Source organism: Bubalus kerabau, chromosome 4 (assembly GCF_029407905.1).
Source record: "Bubalus kerabau isolate K-KA32 ecotype Philippines breed swamp buffalo chromosome 4, PCC_UOA_SB_1v2, whole genome shotgun sequence".
NCBI lineage: Eukaryota > Metazoa > Chordata > Mammalia > Artiodactyla > Bovidae > Bubalus > Bubalus kerabau.
The window spans coordinates 72,979,167-72,998,388 of record NC_073627.1 but is presented as its reverse complement, the minus strand read 5'-3'; the positions used below and the strand labels follow the sequence as shown (position 1 = coordinate 72,998,388).

The 19,222-nt window shown below is 47.7% G+C and overlaps 1 protein-coding gene across 3 annotated transcripts; it reads left to right on the top strand.

Moving 5' to 3' along the window:
• Positions 1-758: 758 nt before the first annotated feature.
• On the top strand, positions 759-11,774 carry NEIL2 (nei like DNA glycosylase 2). Of its 3 annotated transcripts, none has more exons than XM_055577704.1 (5): positions 759-875; positions 3,072-3,211; positions 5,349-5,686; positions 7,956-8,155; positions 10,717-11,774. In XM_055577704.1, exons 2-5 carry the CDS (start codon positions 3,074-3,076, stop codon positions 11,028-11,030), a joined length of 990 nt encoding a protein of 329 aa, XP_055433679.1. In that variant the 5' UTR covers positions 759-875; positions 3,072-3,073; the 3' UTR covers positions 11,031-11,774. The 3 variants fall into 3 exon arrangements, with proteins under 3 accessions (XP_055433679.1, XP_055433680.1, XP_055433678.1); XM_055577705.1 differs by having other exon boundaries at positions 789-923; XM_055577703.1 differs by lacking the exon at positions 759-875 and adding an exon at positions 2,168-2,545.
• The last annotated feature ends 7,448 nt before the right edge of the window (positions 11,775-19,222 follow it).

Sequence of the window (19,222 nt, the reverse complement as noted above, 5' to 3'; positions counted from 1 at the left end):
CTTCTGCACGTCAGACACGCTAGCAGCTGTATGTACTTACTCAAGTTTTCCGAAATCCTTATAAGCACGTTTTACACATGAAGAAGATAGACATGGACTTTCTTAACATTTTTTTTTAATATGGACCATTTTAAAACTCTTTACTGAATTTGTTACAATATATTGTTTCTGTTTTGTGTTATGGCTTTTTGGCTGCAAGGCATGTGGGATTTTAGCTCCCTGAGCAGGGATCGAACCCGCACCCCATAAGTTGGGAGATAAAGTCCTAACCACTGAACGGCCAGCCTTGGAATTCCTAGCCCAAGGATTTTAAGTAGCTTGCTTAGTACAGAACTAGTACAGGCAGAACCAGGATTCAAATCTGACTCCAGAATCTGAACATTTATTAAAGCCCACCCCCGCCACTCCCAAAGAGTGGAAACCTAAGACCTGGAAACCCCGCACAACCTGGGTCTAGGTACCACTCCAAGCTGAAGTCTTTCAACTTCTCTTCAGTTAGAACCACTGGGGAATACGGCTCACTATCGACAGTCACAAGTCCAAAGAAGGGGACAACTGGAAGAGATCCCTGCCCGAAGCCTCACTCTCCGCCCTCCAAGTTCCCCAGGTGCCCCTGGAGACACATGAAACCTCCGCGATGTGGTTCAGGACCCCCAGCTCTTTCACTGTACCTGTTAGGACTGAGGAGCCCGGAACCCCTACCGCCCCAGGCATGAGCCCCGCCTCCAACGCTCAGCAGGGGGCGGAGCCCCGAGCGACCCTACCCTCGAGGGAGGAGCCTCTCCCTACGCGTCCTGGTCTCCAACCTCGCATCTGCCTCTGCACGAGGCTGCGTGCGGGCCTTTGGGGTCCCGGGGTCTACGGGCCCAGAGCCGGTGAGTCTAGCCGCGAGCCCCACCAGCGGCGTCGCACGACCTGAGCGGGTGAGGACTGGAAGTCGCGTCCTCGGCGGTAGCGACCTCCCCACCCCCAGTTGGAAACGCAGTGCTTTTTCCCAGCTTTACCCTCATCACCTGTTAGCCGCATGAAAACTGTTACCGAACATTTTAGAAGCATCCCTCATGAAAACCCGTACCCCGGGTCGAATTTTTCTTTCTTTTCGGCTGTTTACCACTTTTTAACCTACCGCCCCACCCCCCCACTCCCCCCACCCCGCCTCCACCCCCAGTGGAGCGCAGTGACCGTCTGCTCCGTCTTTGCACCCGCCTCTCCCGCACATCACCCGGAGGCGGCGTTGGGAAAAGCAGCCATTTTAGACTTTTGGGGAGTGGGGGAGGGGTGCGGATGGGGAGGGGGGCGTCGATCTGCAGAGGAAAGGGGACGCCGGCGACGCCCCCTCCCCTCCTCCTTTCTTTGTGGTCCGCAAGCCAGCCCCTTAACCAGCGTCGCGCGGTTCACCGTTCGGGGGAGGGGCTCGAGGGTGGGCGGGGTGTCCCCTTGGAACCTGTGTCCCTTTGGCTTCTTGTCTCTTAAGGCTGTAACTGAGCCCAGCTTTCCATCTCCATAAGTAAACCTAAAAAACACATGCCCTTGTGTCGAAAGATCTTAAGGATCAGATGCATTTCAGACGGGAGCTTTTCCAGAAGCTTCCTCTGTTGGAGAGGACCAGGGCGCAGAGCTGGCAGAAGTTCAGGTCGACTTAACTGTGATCTCCCTGCAGCCGCGCAGTTTTGTCAGGATACTCTGTCGAGTGTCTTGAAGGTCTGATTAGGGGCAACCACACTACATTTTAGTGAGTCTAAAGCACCATCAAAGTAAAAATACATATTAATGTTATGGAATGTGGTGCTAATTAAACAGTGAGAAAACATGGATTGTAAGAGGCACGCCCATTTCTGAGATTTTTAAATTCTTTTCAGAGTTACTGAAATGCAGTAGCTACCACCATGCCGGGAAGCTGCTTAGTTCCTTGTGTTTTCATCATCATTTGCAGATTTGTGCAGTTGAGGAAGCTGGTGGATAAGTAGTATGAGTGGGGGGGATGCCTTCAGTGTCTTAGAAGCTGGGGTGCTGAGCACTTAGACTCAAACATGTGAATGCCCCCCACACAAGACCCCAGTGGAGTGTGATGATTTGGGGCAGGAAGAGATGGGGGTCCCAGGTGACCTACATCAGGGTTAAAATGAAACCCCAGCTGTTTCTCAGTTACCAGGGGTAATTTTCTCTAGTTAAGCTGCATGTGGATCTGACGTGGCATGACCCCGTGACTTGTCACGGTCCTGAGCTCTGCGTGGTTGTCGCATATACAGTGCTCCTGCTAGCAGGATGGTCAGGGCAGGCTGAATCGGCATCTATGTCTGTGTCCCTTACAGCTTTCTCTGTCCCAGCCATCTCTCCACTGAAAGAGGGGAGACAAAGCACCAGCAGTGGGCTGAGATGATTTGGGAAGGCAGACGGAGGAGGACAGAGAAAGCATGGAGATGAGCTAGGGCCGCAGTCCAGGAAAAAAGTTGACAAGGGCTGGCTCCTATTCAGGCTGCAGGGTCAAAGTGGAGGACGCTTGTGGTGTGGTGCCTGGTATGTTGTTGGTGCTGCCTGGAGAAAGGTGAGGGTCTGGATGAGGCAACCCTCCTTGGGAAACTGGCTTATACCCTGCTGCAGCTGGACTTACTTTTTAAAAATTTTGGGGGGACATTTTATTTATTTTTATTTTTTGGCTGTGCTGGGTCCTTGCTCTGCATGGGCTTTCTCTATTTGCAGTGAGCCGGAGCTTCTCTTGTTACAGAGCACAGGCTCTACGCACTCGTACATTAGTAGTTGCAACTCTCGGGCTCAGTAGTTGTAATTCACGGGCTTCACATATGCTCCGTGGCATATGGGATCCTCCCAGACCAGGGATCGAACCCATGTCCCCTGCATTGGCAGGGGGATTCTTATCCACTGCACCACCAGGGAATTCCTGGGGTTTCTCTTTGATCTGACCACCTCCCTCCCCAACCACATTCTTTTTTTGGCTGTATATGCTCTTAAAGTTGATGGCAAAAACGTGGCTACTTGAAAGTTTGGAACCCACCAGAAATGCTGGAGAAACCAGCTAAGTCAGCAGCCTCTTTCCCCGTTTCTGCCTGTAGGGATGCCAGAGGGGCCGTCCGTGAGGAAGTTTCACCATCTGGTTTCTCCCTTTGTGGGGCAGCAGGTGGTCAAGGCAGGAGGCAGCAGCAAGAAGCTAAACCCCACAAATTTCCAGTCCCTCTGGCTGCAGGACAGCCAGGTGAGTTCACCGTCTTCCAGCAGGTTCGTTCCATACCTCACCCCCGTGGGCCAGCTCCATCAACACAGCCTGTCCCTCCCCTCAGTTTCTGTTAAGACTTTCCATGTGGTTGTTTCCTTTTTCCTGAGGGTAGCCACGCTGGGACTCCATGCAACTCCTCCGCTGACGTTTCTCAGCCTTAGGTCAGTGGCACAGTGGCCCATGGAACTGTGCATGAGCTGGATATTCACGTTCAGGGTCTAAAGTGATTCTGGTGACTCTAGCTGAGTCCACTGTGCACTTTTGGTTGGAAACAGTATTTAATTCTCTGGGGCCAGCAAGGAGGTGAGGAAAGAGCATAGCCTTAAAAAAAATTTTTTTTTAATTTACTTTTTAATTGGTGGAGAATTGAGCATAGCCTTTGTTCTGGGTTTCAGCCTGGCTCATCTTTGCCCTCAACATCAGTCGGTATTCCCTTAAGGGCTCACGTGGCCACTTGCCAATCTGATTTCATGCCTCCCCCTCTGGCCTCTCTGCCTTAGATCTCTCCCCAATCATGCTGAACTATTTGGAGCTCCTCTCACAGCCCTTCTTGCTTATGGTTTGACATGGTGATCTTCCTTTTTCTCCCTACTCCACCCCCATTCCTGTACCTTCATGTTACCACGGTAATTCCTAGTCTCCTTTGGATTCAGCCTTGGATCACATCCTTTGAGAAGCCTGTTCTGCCTGCGCTGGGTTAGGGAAGAGACCTTGATGTGCTTCCAGGGCACCTTATATGTCCTCCTGTTGGCCCCTCATTCCTGAATTTGTCCTGCCTTTTGATTGGAGGAGACAAATAAACAGGACAGGGACTGTGACCTCAGCATTATTGTATTCCTAGCACTTAACTGAGTGTCTGGTGCCTAGGAGACTTACAGTAATTGGTGGTAGAGAAACTAATGAGCTCTGCTGCTGCTTAGCTGTGCGCTCCTAAGCAAGGTACTCAACATCTCAGCTCTAGTGTCTGCTTGAGTTGTAAAATGGGGTAAACCATGTACCAGTTAAAATTGAATTAAGTAGACTTTATGCCTGGCACATAATAGGCACTCAGTAAATACTAGTTCTCTATCTTCCATCTTGCCCTTCTATCTGTCTTTCCTTTCTCTCTCTCTGTCTCACACATACATCCCAGTTTCAGTTAGAACTGAAAGATGCCTGAGAGGTCTGCTAGACCTTCACATGTGTTTTCTGCATTTGAAGGAGGGGCTCAGGGAAGGCAGAGTGGTTAGTCCAAGCTGACATAGGCTGGAAAGGGGCAGAGATTGGAGTCCAAGCCCTTTGACCTCCAGGTCTGCATGAGAGCACCTGTACTCTTTGTGCACACTGTCCTGCAAAGTTTGCAGGACACGATTAATGTCCCTTTGTCTCTGGATCCCAGAGGCCTGCATCTTAGCACCTGCTGTCACAGAGCTGGCTCGTAGAAAATAACTTTTCATAACAGACTCAGAATACTGGCTAATCCATGAAAAAATTGGAAGCATTTCCTCTTGGGCATTCTAGAGTGGCCCTGCATCCAGCGTGCATCTCTTTCATTGCTGATATGATTGTTCCACTTGCTACTAATCATTTTGAAAACTGTATACTAAGTGCTCATAGGACTGGAACAAAAGGCAAGTCCTGAATACTCAAGTTGGGAAAGCTTCATAGAAGAGGCAGAAGGGGAGACATTTATATTAGGATAAATGGCTGGATGCACCTCTTCCAGTCTTCCCCTTTCTAGGTCTAAAAGGCTCAGTCTTTGTGGACTGTAGTAACAGAGCATGTCACACCAGGTGGCTTATAGCAACAAAAATTTATTTCTCACAGTCTGGAGCATGGGAAGTCCAAGGTCAAGGTGCCAGCAGATTCAGTGTCTAGTGAGGATCAACTTTCTGGTTTGTAGACAGCTGTCTTCTTGCTGTGTCCTCATGTGGAGGAAGAGGTGGGGGAACCCTCTGCAGTCTCTTCTATAAAGGCACTAGTCCGATGTATGAGGGCTCTATCCCCATGACCTGATCACCTCCTGGAGGCCCCACCTCCAGACACCATCATATTGAGGGTAGATGTCAACATATGAATTTTGGGAAGACACAAATAATTCTATACCAAGCCTTAGATCATGTTCATCTATTTCTAGGTCCATGGAAAGAAATTATTCCTTAGATTTGATCCAGATGAAGAAGCTGTGTCCCTGGGCAATTCCCCACTGTCAGAGCCTCTACGAAAAGGAGAGCAGAAGGACAAAGCCAGTCACCACCAAGAAGCCTCTGACCCGTCCTCCCAGTCCCCAGGAGGAGACAGTGCTGTCCCCAGTGGAGATGATGGTCTGCAGTGTTTGGGGGGAGACACCCCTGCAGGAGGTGCTGAGAGGTGGCTGCAGGTCAGCTTTGGTTTGTTTGGCAGCATTCGAGTGAACGAGTTCTCCAGAGCGAAGAAGGCAAACAAGAGGGGTGACTGGAGGGACCCTGTTCCCAGGTGAGGCGTGGTCGAGTAGGCCATGGGCTGCGACTGCGGCTGTGCAGGGTCTCCGGGCTTTGCCTGGGCCAGGCTCTCCACCTGCCCTCTGGCAGCCCACTTCTGGGAGAGAGAACCCACTTCCCTGGCCACCGTGATGGCAGGGAGACTGTGGTCTACACCAGGGGAGGGACGGGAACCAGCTGGCGGCTTGGAGAGCGGGGATAATTTTCCCAACGAACATGGCCCAAGTTATATCTACTTTCTTTGAGTCTTTGGGGTCATTGTTTTTAAGTTTTTTATTGGATTATGATCAGGACAATAGCCTGTACATTTTCTACTTTTGGCATCAAAGTTTGCAGCCAAACACATAATTGATCTTTGCTTACATTTTATATACATAAATGAAGATAAAATGTTCATTAAAAGTAAAACATTCTGATAAAAACCAACCAAACAAAAAAAGTAAAACACTCTGTAAATGTTAAGAACAGGTAGTTGTTTTGATCGCTCAGATTTTCTCCATTCTTGCTTATTTTTTGCTTATTTAATATGCCAAGCTCGGGAAGAGGAGCATTGAAATCCCCCACAGTAGTTGTGTTTTTATAGGTTCTCTTTGTCTTTCTTGGAGAAGGAAACAGCAACCCTCTCCAGTATTCATGCCTGGAAAATCCCATGGACCGAGGAGCCTGGTGGGCTACAATCCATGGAGTCGCAAAGAGTCGGACACGACTGAGCGACTTGTGTGTGTGTGTTTGTCTTTCTAAGCACTTTAGGGGCTTGTTTTGCTGCCCTGGGTCGCGGGCATCAGGGTCCCTGACTCTCACAGTTTCTTTATAGCTTCATTATTAAATAATCCTGTGCCTTCTGACTGCTTTTGGCCCTAATTCGGTTTCTTTTGACATTAACAGTGCTGTTCCATGTTTGGTTGGCTCACTCCCCGTACTTTTTTTCCACTTGTTTATGGGTTCATTTTTTTCCACTTATTTTAGGTATGTTTGTTATCAACAGTGAATAGCAGGCTTTTGTATCTCTTTAAACTCAAACTGAAACTCCTTGTTTTGAAATTGGGTAACTAGGCTATTTGGATTTTCTTTCATCTGCAGTCTTACTGTCCCTTGTTTTCTTCTGTTGGATTTATCAGGGTTTATCACGTTTCTTTTCTTCCCACTTTTTTTTTAAACCCCTGTTAATTTGGAAGTACTGCTATTCATCTTCATCCTATTGCTGGTAATCTTATCTTTAAATGATACCTGTTTTTTCCCCCCCTGGGTTAATAACTATCAATTTTTTGATAGCTTTAAATTAATAATCTTCTCCCTTATTATGAACACTGGTGTTTCACTCACTCTCCTGCCATCCCTCCCTCCAAGTTGAGACTTTTAAAATATTACTATTTCTACTTCTATACTTTTCTGTCATTTCTACCCCATCTTCTGTGTCTGCTGAGCTAGTTTAGAATTTTAGTTCCAGATTGCTAATTAACTAAATTGTTAGTTGTGTATAATTAAATTAAGTGATATTAAAAACATATGAAGGGTGTCCTTTTCTAGGCGCCTCCTTCCCTCACACTTGGTTTACATTCTCAGGTGCTCTGCCGTGACTGTAGACCTCAGATCGTACAGTAGATGTTGCAGGGTCCTGTGCTGATATCTTCACCCGTCCTTTCCATCTTCCTCCACTGTGAATCCTGCTGATTTCATTTCCATTTGGGATGTATTTTTCCTTGAGTAATCACCTCAGATACCATGCATAGGTGTTTTTCTGAGTCCTGTTCCTCTCAAATTGTCCCTTAACTTTCACATAAAGGTGCGTGAGTCTTGGCGTCCAGCTGCAGCCTGAGTCTCTCCCCTCACAGAGTGACCCACTGTTGCTTATCAGGGTTCATGGAGGTTTCTCCTCTGTGTCTGCAATTCAGGAAGCCCAGGGGAGTGAGTGTGATCTTGCCCAGGATGGGAGAGGGGCCTCCTTAGCATCGGCTCTCTGCCCTCCTTCCTAACAAGCCCTGCTTTGTGCCGTAGCCACACCTACTGAACTTGAGACTCTTCTGTACGTCCCAAGTTGTCTTCTATGTATTGTTTTGATCAGGAAAAAGGAGAATATATATGTTTTCTTCTAATTACTCCATTTGGCTGTGAGAGTTTGACAGTTGTGGCAGAGCCATCCCTTTTGTCCTCTGGGACCTGAGCTCCTCCAGGTTTGCCCTGCGTGGAGTGGGAGCCGTGTGTGCACGTAGGACCAGATGCCGGTGGCATCACCCTGTGGACTGTGGCCTCTCCTCTCTTCCCAGGCTGGTCCTACATTTCAGCGGGAGCGGCTTCCTGGCCTTCTATAACTGTCAGATGACATGGCGCTTCTCTTCCCCTGTGGTCAGTCCCGCCTCTGACATCTTGTCAGAAATGTTTCACCGAGGACAGGCCCTGGAGGCTCTGGGCCGGGAGCAGCCCATCTGCTATACACTGTTGGACCAGCGATACTTCTCAGGCTTAGGTACGGCTGATGGCAGAGGGTGGTCCCCCTGATAGACCTAGTGAGAAAGTCCCTTGTCCGGGAGGTGGGACACTGGGACCCCACCACAGCTCTCAGGGTTCCTTGGCTCTACTTCCCTCTTTTTTTTTTTTTTTGCCTTGTGGCATGTGAGGTCTTAGTTCTCTGACCAGGGATTGAACCCATGCCCCCTGCATTGGAAGTGCAGCGTCTTAACCACTGGACCACCACAGAAAGTCCCTTCCCTGTTTTTTAAAATGAGGGAGTTATCAGGCTTTTCTGACCTCTCTCCTACCCTGATTATATTGTTAGTCATAGTTGGCCTGACAGCCTCCTGGAGCGTGACCTTCTAGAGAGCAGGGGTCACATCCCTCCATCCTTTTTTTTTAAATTTATTTTTAAATTGTCGTATATAGTAGGATCTGGAGAAGGCAGTGGCAACCCACTCCAGTACTCTTGCCTGGAAAACCCCATGGACGGAGGAGCCTGGTAGGCTGCAGTCCATGGGGTCTCGAAGAGTCGGACACAACTGAGCGACTTCACTTTCACTTTTCACTTTCATGCACTGGAGAAGGAAATGGCAACCCACTCCAGTGTTCTTGCCTGGAGAATCCCAGGGATGGCAGAGCCTGGTGGGCTGCCATCTATGGGGTCGCACAGAGTCGGACACGACTTAAGTGACTTAGCAGCATATAGTAGGATCATGACAGTTCCTGCACCCAGAGGAGCACAGGCTTCTAGGAGCAGCATTTAGGGTAATTTAGCAAGAGAAATGAAGAAGGCAATGGCACCCCACTCCAGTACTCTTGCCTGGGAAATCCCATGGATGGAGGAGCCTGGTAGGCTACAGTCCGTGGGGTCGCTAAGAGTCGGACACGACTGAACGACTTCACTTTCACTTTTCACTTTCATGCATTGGAAAAGGAAATGGCAACCCACTCCAGTGTTCTTGCCTGGAGAATCCCAGGGACAGAGGAGCCTGGTGGGCTTCCGTCTATGCGGTCACACAGGGTCGGACACGACTGATGCAACTTAGCAGCAGCAGCAAGAGAAATACTCTATAACTAGCTGCTATTATGTACAGTAATCATAACAGCTGACGTTTTTCAGGTGACTGACTCCGCCTTACCAGGCACACGGTTCCATCCTTACTGCTCTTCTGCAGGATGGCCACTTACCAGTTTTTCCTTCATTCAGATGAAAAAATTGAAGCAAAAGACCCTTTGCTCTAAGGGCACAGCTGAGATATGAACCAGGTAGTCCACTGGTGAATTAGAGAGAAATTTTGTCTGACTGTGAAGTGCTTGGAAAGAGCAGTCTTTTCACCCATCCATCACTCCACGCATGCTAAATGTCTGCCTGCCACTAAGCCCGCTGTCTCTCCTGGAGGAGAGTGTTAATAACCCAGCTGACTTGGACTCAACTTCCTGGAACTTAAGATAGACTGTGATAAATGCCTAGTGGAGGTTAAAGAAAATGCACTGTTGGGACATTTTGAAGAAACTTACTGATTCTGAAAGGAGAGGTCAAAGTTGACGTCACAGCAAATGAGACAGGAGTAGAAAATAAAATAACACCTTCTAATCAAACCAATATTGTAAAGCAATCATCAATTAAAAATAAGTAAATATTAAAAAAATTAAAATGTAAAAAATAACACCTTCTGAACACTTTCTATATTTCAGGCATTAAGCTTGACATTTTAAATAATAATAGCAGCTAGTATTTATTATTGGAGAAGGCGATGGCACCCCACTCCAGTACTCTTGCCTAGAAAATCCCATGGACGGAGGAGCCTGGTAGGCTACAGTCCATGGGGTCGCTAAGAGTCAGACACGACTGAGTGACTTCCCTTTCACTTTTCACTTTCATGCATTGGAGAAGGAAATGGCAACCCACTCCAGTGTTCTTGCCTGGAGAATCCCAGGGACGGGGGAGCCTGGTGGGCTGCTGTCTATGAGGTCGCACAGAGTCGGACATGACTGAAGCGACTTAGCAGCAGCAGCAGCAGTATTTATTATTACTCTCCACATACCAGCATAGTGCTCAGCATTTGTATATATGTGTGAGAATTCTCATTTTCTGCCCATGAAAACCGGGTAACCCACCCCCATTTTAGAGAGAAGGAGACAGAAGCTGAAGGAGGGCAGGAAACTTGATAGGGTCAGGTAGCTGGGTCTGGTTGGGCCAGGATTCACAGCCAGGCACTCAAATCCAAGCCCCTTTTGTTAATCTCTTTGCTATAACATGGGCCACGTGTGAGTTTTATGTCATTTCATCTTTACAACCACCTCTGGGGTGTGTGCATACTAAGTCACCTCAGTTGTGTCCAACTCTTTGCAACTCTATGGACTGTAATCCACCAGATGGGTAAGTATTAGGAAATCCTTCGCAGATGGGGTGACTGACTCAGTGCAGTGACTCCCTTGAGAGCCCCAAGGACGCGTGGTTCCTCCTGAGGTGCTCCCTATGCTAGCTTTACTCTGTTTTATTAATTTTGTGGCCAGCTTTTCTTATGGACGTTTCCCTTTGCCTTCCCTCGTCCCCTCCCCACCTTCTTCCAGGGAACATCATTAAGAACGAGGCCCTGTTCAGAGCCGGGATCCACCCGCTTTCTCCAGGCTCCCTCCTGGGTCTTCCACGCCTCGAGGCCCTGGTGGACCATGTGGTGGCCTTCAGTGCAGACTGGCTGCAGGGCAAATTCCAGGGCACACGGCAGCACACGCAGATCTACCAGAAGGAGCAGTGCCCTGCCGGGCACCAGGTGGTGAAAGAGTCCCTGGGGCCGCCGGGGGGCTTCCAGAGGCTCACGTGGTGGTGCCCCCAGTGCCAGCCCAGGTTGTCAGCAGATGAGCCCAAGCAGGTGCAGCCCTCCTAGAGCATCCAGCCTCCTTCTATATGGAGCTTTGCCCTGAAGGGACTGTGATGCCTGAGCATTGCAGACAGAGCTGTGGGCAGAGATTGGGACTGGGCACAGGAATTGGGTGGTTGGGATGCTAGGACTATTGATGTCCATCTCACTGCAGTGAGTTCAGTCTAGGGCGGTTTTCACAAAGTTTGATTTTGTTCTCTGCTAGTTTTGGTTAATTCTTCCTATCTGATCCCCATTGTGAAAGATGAGACAAGTCACAGTGGCACTTTAGGGAAGACCTCCCGAAATGACAGTGTGGCAGAGCAAGTGAGAACCAGTGGGAGACAGCCAGGCCCAGCTCTGCTTTGCACATGTTTTATTTGGTTTGGTTTTGGTTTTAAAACACTGGCTGGAGTTAAGATCCTCCATTTGAGAACCAGGGAAAGGGAATTATCATCCTTCTTTTTTCCCCAAGAGGGATCCAGGGCTGAGGGGGAAGTAACAGGAGAGTAGTGCCCAAATTTAGCCTCCCAATTGCACCCTTCCCGTGGGACAGAGAAGGAGGAGAGACAGGATCAGGGAGCTGGCCACGTTCCTGGTGTGTCCAATGGGTTATAGAGAAAAAAAAAAAAAAAAAAAACCTTGTTTCCTCCTCAAGGTGATGTATTTGTGACTATTGACAAGCTCACCAGTACAGGGATCAAAGTTGTTAGCGAAACCTTGAAGAAACCAGGACATGGAAATAAAGCTGTTCATTACTTTGTGCTGTCATCTTTATTTGGCAGGAAAGATTCTTTCACCGTATGTAACTGAGCTCTTTGTGAAGGCACCGTGTGAGACGTGTTGAGTTGGCCAGATGGGTCTGCTTACAAGGAGCGGGGCTGGGAGGAAGGCAGCCATGCACTCTTTACTCTTGTCTGTCTGAAGTCACTGAGTTGCCCACGGTGGGGTAGGGAAAGCCACCTGATGGCAGGCACTGGCTGGGGGCCAAGGTGGTACCCACACAGGCCGTTTCCTATAAGTCAGTGTCTGTGAGGGGCTGGAGCACAAGAAGGGCTGGGCTGGGCAGACATCACAGCCTGCATGTGAGTGGACACTCACTGAGATTAATAGAAAAGGGAAAATGCTGTTGGCAGTTGTTGAGAAAAGAAGCCACAGAACTAGAAACAGCAGTGGAAGTGGAAAGGAGCAGAGATGGGAGGGTCACCATGGTGATTGATGTCAGCTGACTGGATGTGGAAATATGGCTGGGGAGGGGCTGAGGATGGCTCAGGCCTGGCAGCTGAGAGCTAGAGGAAGCCACCCCCACTTTGCCCTTGAGATAGAAAGTCGGGGGAACTGAGCAGGTTCCATGAGGAGACAGACCTTGTGCGCTGAGCTTGGGGTACCTGTACCTAAGCAGGAGGACAACAGCCAGGAAGCTCGCTGCCAGTGCAGGCTTGCAGACATGGATTTGGGAGCTTTCCTTAGATCGGAGGGTCAGTTCAAGAAGGTTAACAAGGGTACTCCTGCGGCCTGAGAAGGATGGAGGTCACAGGAGAGCCTTAAGATCTTTTGTATAAGAAGCAAGAGATGACAGAAGCCAACTGGAGATCAGATCGAACAGGAGGAGAGAACTCGGGGGGCAGCCAGTGGTGCACAGGACAGAGAAGAGGCCTCTGAATTTGACAGTAGGGTAAATTTGAGGTCATGACCTTCGAGAGCCAATTGTGCAGAATGGCAGCCAGTCTGTAGGGGCTGAGGACTGGGTGGGAGCCCAGTGAGCTGTGAGGGAGCTCTGCTCTTCAAGAAGGTGGTCCTTGAAGGAAATGAGAAAGAGGGTCACAGACGGAAGTGATGTCAGGATGTGTGTATGATCGGGTGAGGGGGAAACCAGGATGAAGAGAATTACCAGTGCCAGCATGTAGAGAAGCCTGGGCTCGAGTAGGAAAAGAAAAATAGACACAGAGAAAATGAGCTGGAGGTGAGGTCTTTTGAGGCACAGAGTAGGAGTTAGGGAGCTTTTGTAACAGCTGTGAGGGGAAGTTAGAGCTCAAGGGAAGGTTGTAGAACCAGGCTGGAGACCAGAGTGGTTAGTTGCTCCATTTCCCGACCTTGTCCAGCAGTCTCTAGTAGCTTAGGGTCAAAAAGAAGAGCTGTGCTGGATGAGCCCATAGTAGAAGGTTGTCAGGGTAGGAATGGTAGAAATCCAAGAGGGAAAAGGAGATTCCTTATTTTATCATTTAAGTTGTTAAAATTCAAGCCACATAAAAGTTTATAGAGCAAAACATGGGAGAATAATTCTCAGTCTACTCTGTCCTCTCAGGAACTGACTTATCACTTCTCTGACTTCAGTCTGTAATGAGGAAAATAGTAGCACCTAGTAGCTGAGTTGTGAAGGTTGATGACCACGTTGTCAGTTCTTCAGCAGAACTGCATGGACTGGGTTCCATGTGGAGGTGACAGGGAAGCAGAAACATGAAAGAAACAAAAACACAGAAAACACGGCTGCCGCGCCCGATCTGAGATACCATTCATCCTGGCAGGAGGTTCGTGGCAGAAAGTCTCAGGTTAGTTCTGCGAGGAGGAAGGGAAAAGCCAGTAGAGGCAGACTGAATGAGGATGAGAGAAGAAGATGGTGCTACAGGACCTGCAGGGCTAGGGTGGGGTGAACAGTGGGAATGACCCCTGTGGCCCGTGTGCCTGCTCGACGGGAGGAAAGGCTTTGCTTGACAGGCTGCAGGTGAGGGGTGGAAAGTCCAGGTTTCACTTAGGAGTAAGAGGTGAGATATTTGGACTCCGCAGGTGTTAGGGAAAAGATTTACTTAAGAGCTGGAGTTTCATGATGATTGACATTGTAAAAAGCTTGGAATTTAATGTGAGGCTTCAGTGGCCTTCAGTTCAGTCACTCAGTTGTGTCTGACTGTTTGTGACCCCATGGACTGTAGCACACCAGGCTTCCCTGTCCATCACCAACTCCCGGAACTTGCTCAAACTCAAGTTTGTCAAGTCCGTGATGCCATCCAACCATCTCATCCTCTGTTGTCCCCTTCTCCTGCCTTCAGTCTTTCCCAGCATCAGGGTCTTTTCCAATGAGTCAGTTCTTCACATTAGGTGGCCAAAGTATTGGAGTTTCAGCTTCAGCATCAGTCCTTCCAATAAATATTTAGGACTGATTTGCTTTAGGATTGACTAGTTGGATCTTGCGGTCCGAGGGACTCTCAAGAGTCTCTTCTCAGTGGCCTTAGCCATTCAATAATTGTTTTGTTTTGTTTTAATTTTTTGACAAATGAATAGGATTTACTAAAGAGAAGGAAAGTACAAAGCTCTCAGCATGGACACTGAGGGGAGTAAAGAGTCCCCGAAAAGGTGGGGATTATAGCAGTTTTATATCTTTACTAGTATTAATTACATTTTTGGTTGCTTCCTTGGATCTGATTGCTGATCATTTATCAGGCCAAAGACACATTGAAAAGCAGTGACAACCCTAGACAGCATATTAAAAAGCAGAGAAATTACTTTGCGTACAAAGGTCCATATACTCAAAGCTATGGTCCTTCCAATAGTCATGTACAGATGTGAGAGCTGGACAATAAAAAAGGCTGAGTTCTGAAGAATTGATGCCTTTGAACTGTGGTGCTGGAGAAGGCTCTTGAGAGTCTCTTGGATAGCAAAGAGATCAAACCAGTCAATACTAAAGGAAATCAACCCTGAATATTTATTGGAAGGACTGATGATGAAGCTGAAGGTCCAGTACTTTGGCCAGCTGATGCAAAGAACTGAATCACTGAAAAAGACCCTGAAGGCAGGAGGAGAAGGGAATGACAGAGGACAAGATGATTGGAAGGCATCACCAACTCAATGGACATGAGTTTGAGCAAACTATGGGAGATGGTAAAGGACAGGGAAGCCTGGAGTGCTGCAGTCCATGGGGTCACAGAGTCAGACACGTCTGAGCGACTGAACGACAACAAAAAGACACATTCCAAGAACTCAGGACAGAGGGTATAGCTTTAGGCTAATGGAGTGAGATGTTTATTGAAAACAAGACCAAGGTCTCAGAGTCCTACACTGACTGCCTAGCAGTTTCTCCCTCAATCCTCGCCTCTAGAGATGGAGACTAAATGCCAGTATGGGGAAAGGAGCAGTGACCAATCTGGCTTCTCCAAGCTGTGTAGGGGCATAATGAAGGGATGGCAATTAGATCTTCACCACTGGGATGATCTAGTGAACCTCGGTATATCATCTTAGGCTCTATTTCCATAACCATTTGAAGCTTGATAGCTTCAATGTGAGACATTACAAAGCAAGAGAGACAATTTAGAATACAAGGGCCAAAAAACAATATGAGCAAAATAAGACTTCCATTCAGGACCAGGGGTTTCCACCAGGTGGAAGTTGATACCCAGTTCCATAAGGTGGTCTCAAAAGGAGGAGTGGAATCAGCCATTGCCTGGATTTGACTTTTCAGATCTTACATAGGTGTTGAAGGATCCCGGATGAGCCCCCAAAAGATGAAATGAGAATCTGAGTTCTTGTTCACAGAGCCGAAGAATGAACTTCATGAACACACAGACACTCGTGGTAGCAAGTGAATAGGATTTATTAAAGAGAAGGAAAGTACAAATCTCTCAGGATAGACAGAAGGGATAAAGAGCCCCCAGTTATTTCGTAAACACCTCCTAAATGCTAGGTCTGGAAATGCAATGATAAACAAGACAAGAAAACTTCTACACTAGTAGGAGAAGGCCAGCTTGTTACAATAGAGTGTTGGAAACATTTCAGTAGGTTACGAAAAAGTGCTTTATGTGTCAGGGTGGGGGCCAAGTGACTGCCTGCTGCTGCTGCTATGTCACTTCAGTCGTGTCCAACTCTGTGTGATCCCATAGACGGCAGCCCACCAGGCTCCCCCGTCCCTGGGATTCTCTAGGCAAGAACACTGGAGTGGGTTGCCATTTCCTTCTCCAATGCATGAAAGTGAAAGTGAAGTTGCTCAGTTGTGTCCGACTCTAGCGACCCCATGGACTGCAGCCTACCAGGCTCCTCCATCCATGGGATTTTCCAGGCAAGAGTACTGGAGTGGGGTGCCATTGCCTATCTGTGGTCTAAAAGTTCCAATACAGTCTCTTATTTCAAGCCCTGGTATTCAATAAAAAGTAGTGGAGACTTGTTACGTGGCAAGTACTGTGCCAGGTGCCCTCTTTAGACACAGTCCCTGACCTTGAGGGGTTCAAGGTGAGGTGAAGAGTCAGACAAAGGATAATTAGCATAAAGTTCTGGATGAGAGTAACCGGTAAACATGACTGAAGTAATGAGGTTTGTGGAAATAGAAAAGTCCACTGGAATAAGAACAAGCAAATGAGGCTTTTTATTCAGAGCTTGCTATAGCAAGGGCCTCAGCCCCCATCACTGGCATGTGGCTGAAACTCAGGCAGGCAGGGAGTGGGAAGACTTTATAGTCCAAAAAAAAAAGAAAAAATGAAATCATTTTGCTCTGATGGGAGGAGGTTGGCAAGGGGATGCTGGAAGCAAGCTAACTAGAAGTGGGTGTGTCGTGTGTGACTGGTTTGGGGAGTATGTTTGGTTTTCTGTGGTTGGTCCTGAGTTGGAAGCAGGGACAAAAGATAGAGAAGTAGTTGATCAAGTCCTGACCATTCCAGGCCAACTGGTGCAGAGGTTATGGGTAAGAATTCTTTCATTTTATCTAGTCTGGCCACTGTCCATTTGTCCATACTGTTTCTGGCTGGGCGCCTGGATCAGACTCAGGGAACTGGATGAGGCTCCAGGTGTGTCTCTAGCGAACAACAACATCATGTCAGACACATCTGTCTCTTACTCTGGACTGGACTTTTTCCGCCTCTCCCTCTTTGGGGAAGAACCTCATCTACCTTGTCTTCATTATTCCCAGTGTGGGGCATGTTGTTGGTGTTTAATGGATGCTTGTTAAATCTGAAGAACAGACAAAGGAAAGAGGCCAGGGAGCTTCAGAAAAGCTTCAAAAAAGGTTTCAAAGTAGTCAAGTGACTGAATAGGAGGCTGAAATCCAAAGGGAATTTAAGTGCCAAATGATGAGGGAATTTTTATTCTGTGCCAGAATCCTCGATTTTATCTTGAAAGCATTTCCTTTGTGGAATTTAAAATTGAAAGAAGGGAATGTTTCCTACAGGATCCTTGTAATAGGGAAGCGAAGGAGTGCTAAAACTCTTAGCTTTGTGTTTTCTGGCCAAAAGCAGTGTGCAAGTAGAGATATAAAGTTACAAGTTGACAAGAGTTTTTGTTACTCTTGTTCAGTCGCTCTTGTGTCCTACTCTTTGCAACCCCATGGGCTGCAGCACGCCAGGCTTCCCTGTCCTTCACCATCTCCCGGAGTTTGCTTAAACTCATGTCCATTGAGTTGGTCATGCCATCCAACCATCTCATCCTCTGTCACCCCCTGCTCCTCCTGCCTTCAATCTTTCCCAGCATCGGGATCTTTTCTATTGAATTGGCTCTTTACATCAGGTGGCCAAAATATTGGAACTTCAGCTTCAACATCAGCCCTGCCAATGAATATTCAGGGTTGATTTCCTCTAGGACAAGAGTTTTAAGCAGGACCAAACATCACGTTTGGCATCACCGACTCAATAGACATGAGTTTGGGTAGGCTCCGGGAGTTGGTGTTGGACAGGGAGGCCTGGTGTGCTGCGGTTCATGGAGTCGCAGAGTTGGACACGAGAGCTGCTGAACTGAACTGACTGAAACATCAGGTAAGATGAAACTAAATCGTGGATACATGAGTTCTCCGTGAAACTCCCTTCAGTCTGTTTTTCTATGTTGCCAGACTAATTCATGAAATCAAAGTCTAAAAGCCCACAGGGCCTCACCATAAGCTGATTAAAATCATAATACCTTATGAAATGGAAAGATGGTAGGCAAGAGAGTAATATAATCAAATATATGTTTTAGATACATTATTCAAACTGTCACATGGGATTGGATGGAGAGAGAGATATGGGAAACTGTCCTCAAAATAGTTGGAGAGAGAAGATGGGGCTTGAACCTTGATGGAGCAAAGATTAAGATGAAATATAGGTGTTTCTTGGACTCTAGAGACTTGATGAATGACTGGGTGTAGGGAGAGCAAGGAGGACTTAGGAATGACATGTGGATTTTGTAATTAGGCAACCAGGAGGCTGTTAGTGGAGAAGGAGAAGGAGTTTCAATGGGCAAGAGATTCCAGTTAGGGGCAATGTTAAGTTTGCAGTGTTCAGGGGACATCAAAGAGTTGCACTGTAAAACTTGAGGCTATGTTAGTGAACGAAACAAAGGTCTGTCATCATTGAACTTACAGTTTACAAGGAGAAGCAGACACTAAACATCATAAGTAAATGATACATATCAGAATGCAGTCAGTCCTGAGATAGGCTGGGACCTGGACCCTTAACTGTAGTGCTTAGACCTGGACAGATGTCTCCCCGAGCAGCAGAATGCAAAGAGACTAGAAGGGACTAAACATAACTGCATGTTTGGGCAGTTTGGGCAAATAATGAACTGTTGGGAAAATTATGGTCCATGCACAGGTTGGAAAAGAATTTCCAGATATGAGGAGGCAGAATGAGAGGAGAATAAAGTTTATTAGAGTGGGAGATGCTGTTAGAACAGTGGGCTGGCTCAAGGGAGAACCGAACCCTTTTGCAGGTTAGCAGCCAACTTTTATAGCCTCAAGACAGAGAAAATTCCTACTGGAATGGTGGCATTAGGTGATTGGTTACGATGCTATAGGGTGGTTAATAGGGTGCACATTTTACATAATATGGGGTCAGAGAACTGTCTGGTTTAGATCTGGAGGCTGATGACAACAGTTGCTATGGGGTTTGGTCAGTTCCAGAGATTTTTATCCTGTGACCTTGGTACAGGGTTCCACATGAACAATAAGATACAATAAGACCAAAACCCAACTGGCACTTCTGAGGTGCCAGGAACAAAAGCAGGTACTCCATGATCCTTGCACACAGCACCATCAGTGAGCCAACCACCTAAGCCACTCCTCCCCTTCCACCCACCACCCACTGATCTGCCCTTAGGCTCACCCCATTTAAGGGACAAGCTTGTTTTCTCTCGTGTCCCAGTAAAGCCTTGCCTGAATTCCTGGTCTGGCCTCTTATCAATTTCTATTGATTAAAGAGTCCAAGGACCGTAGAAACAAGACTACTGGAAAAACTAGAGCAGAATGGGGCATCAGCAGTGGTGGGGGAGGAATC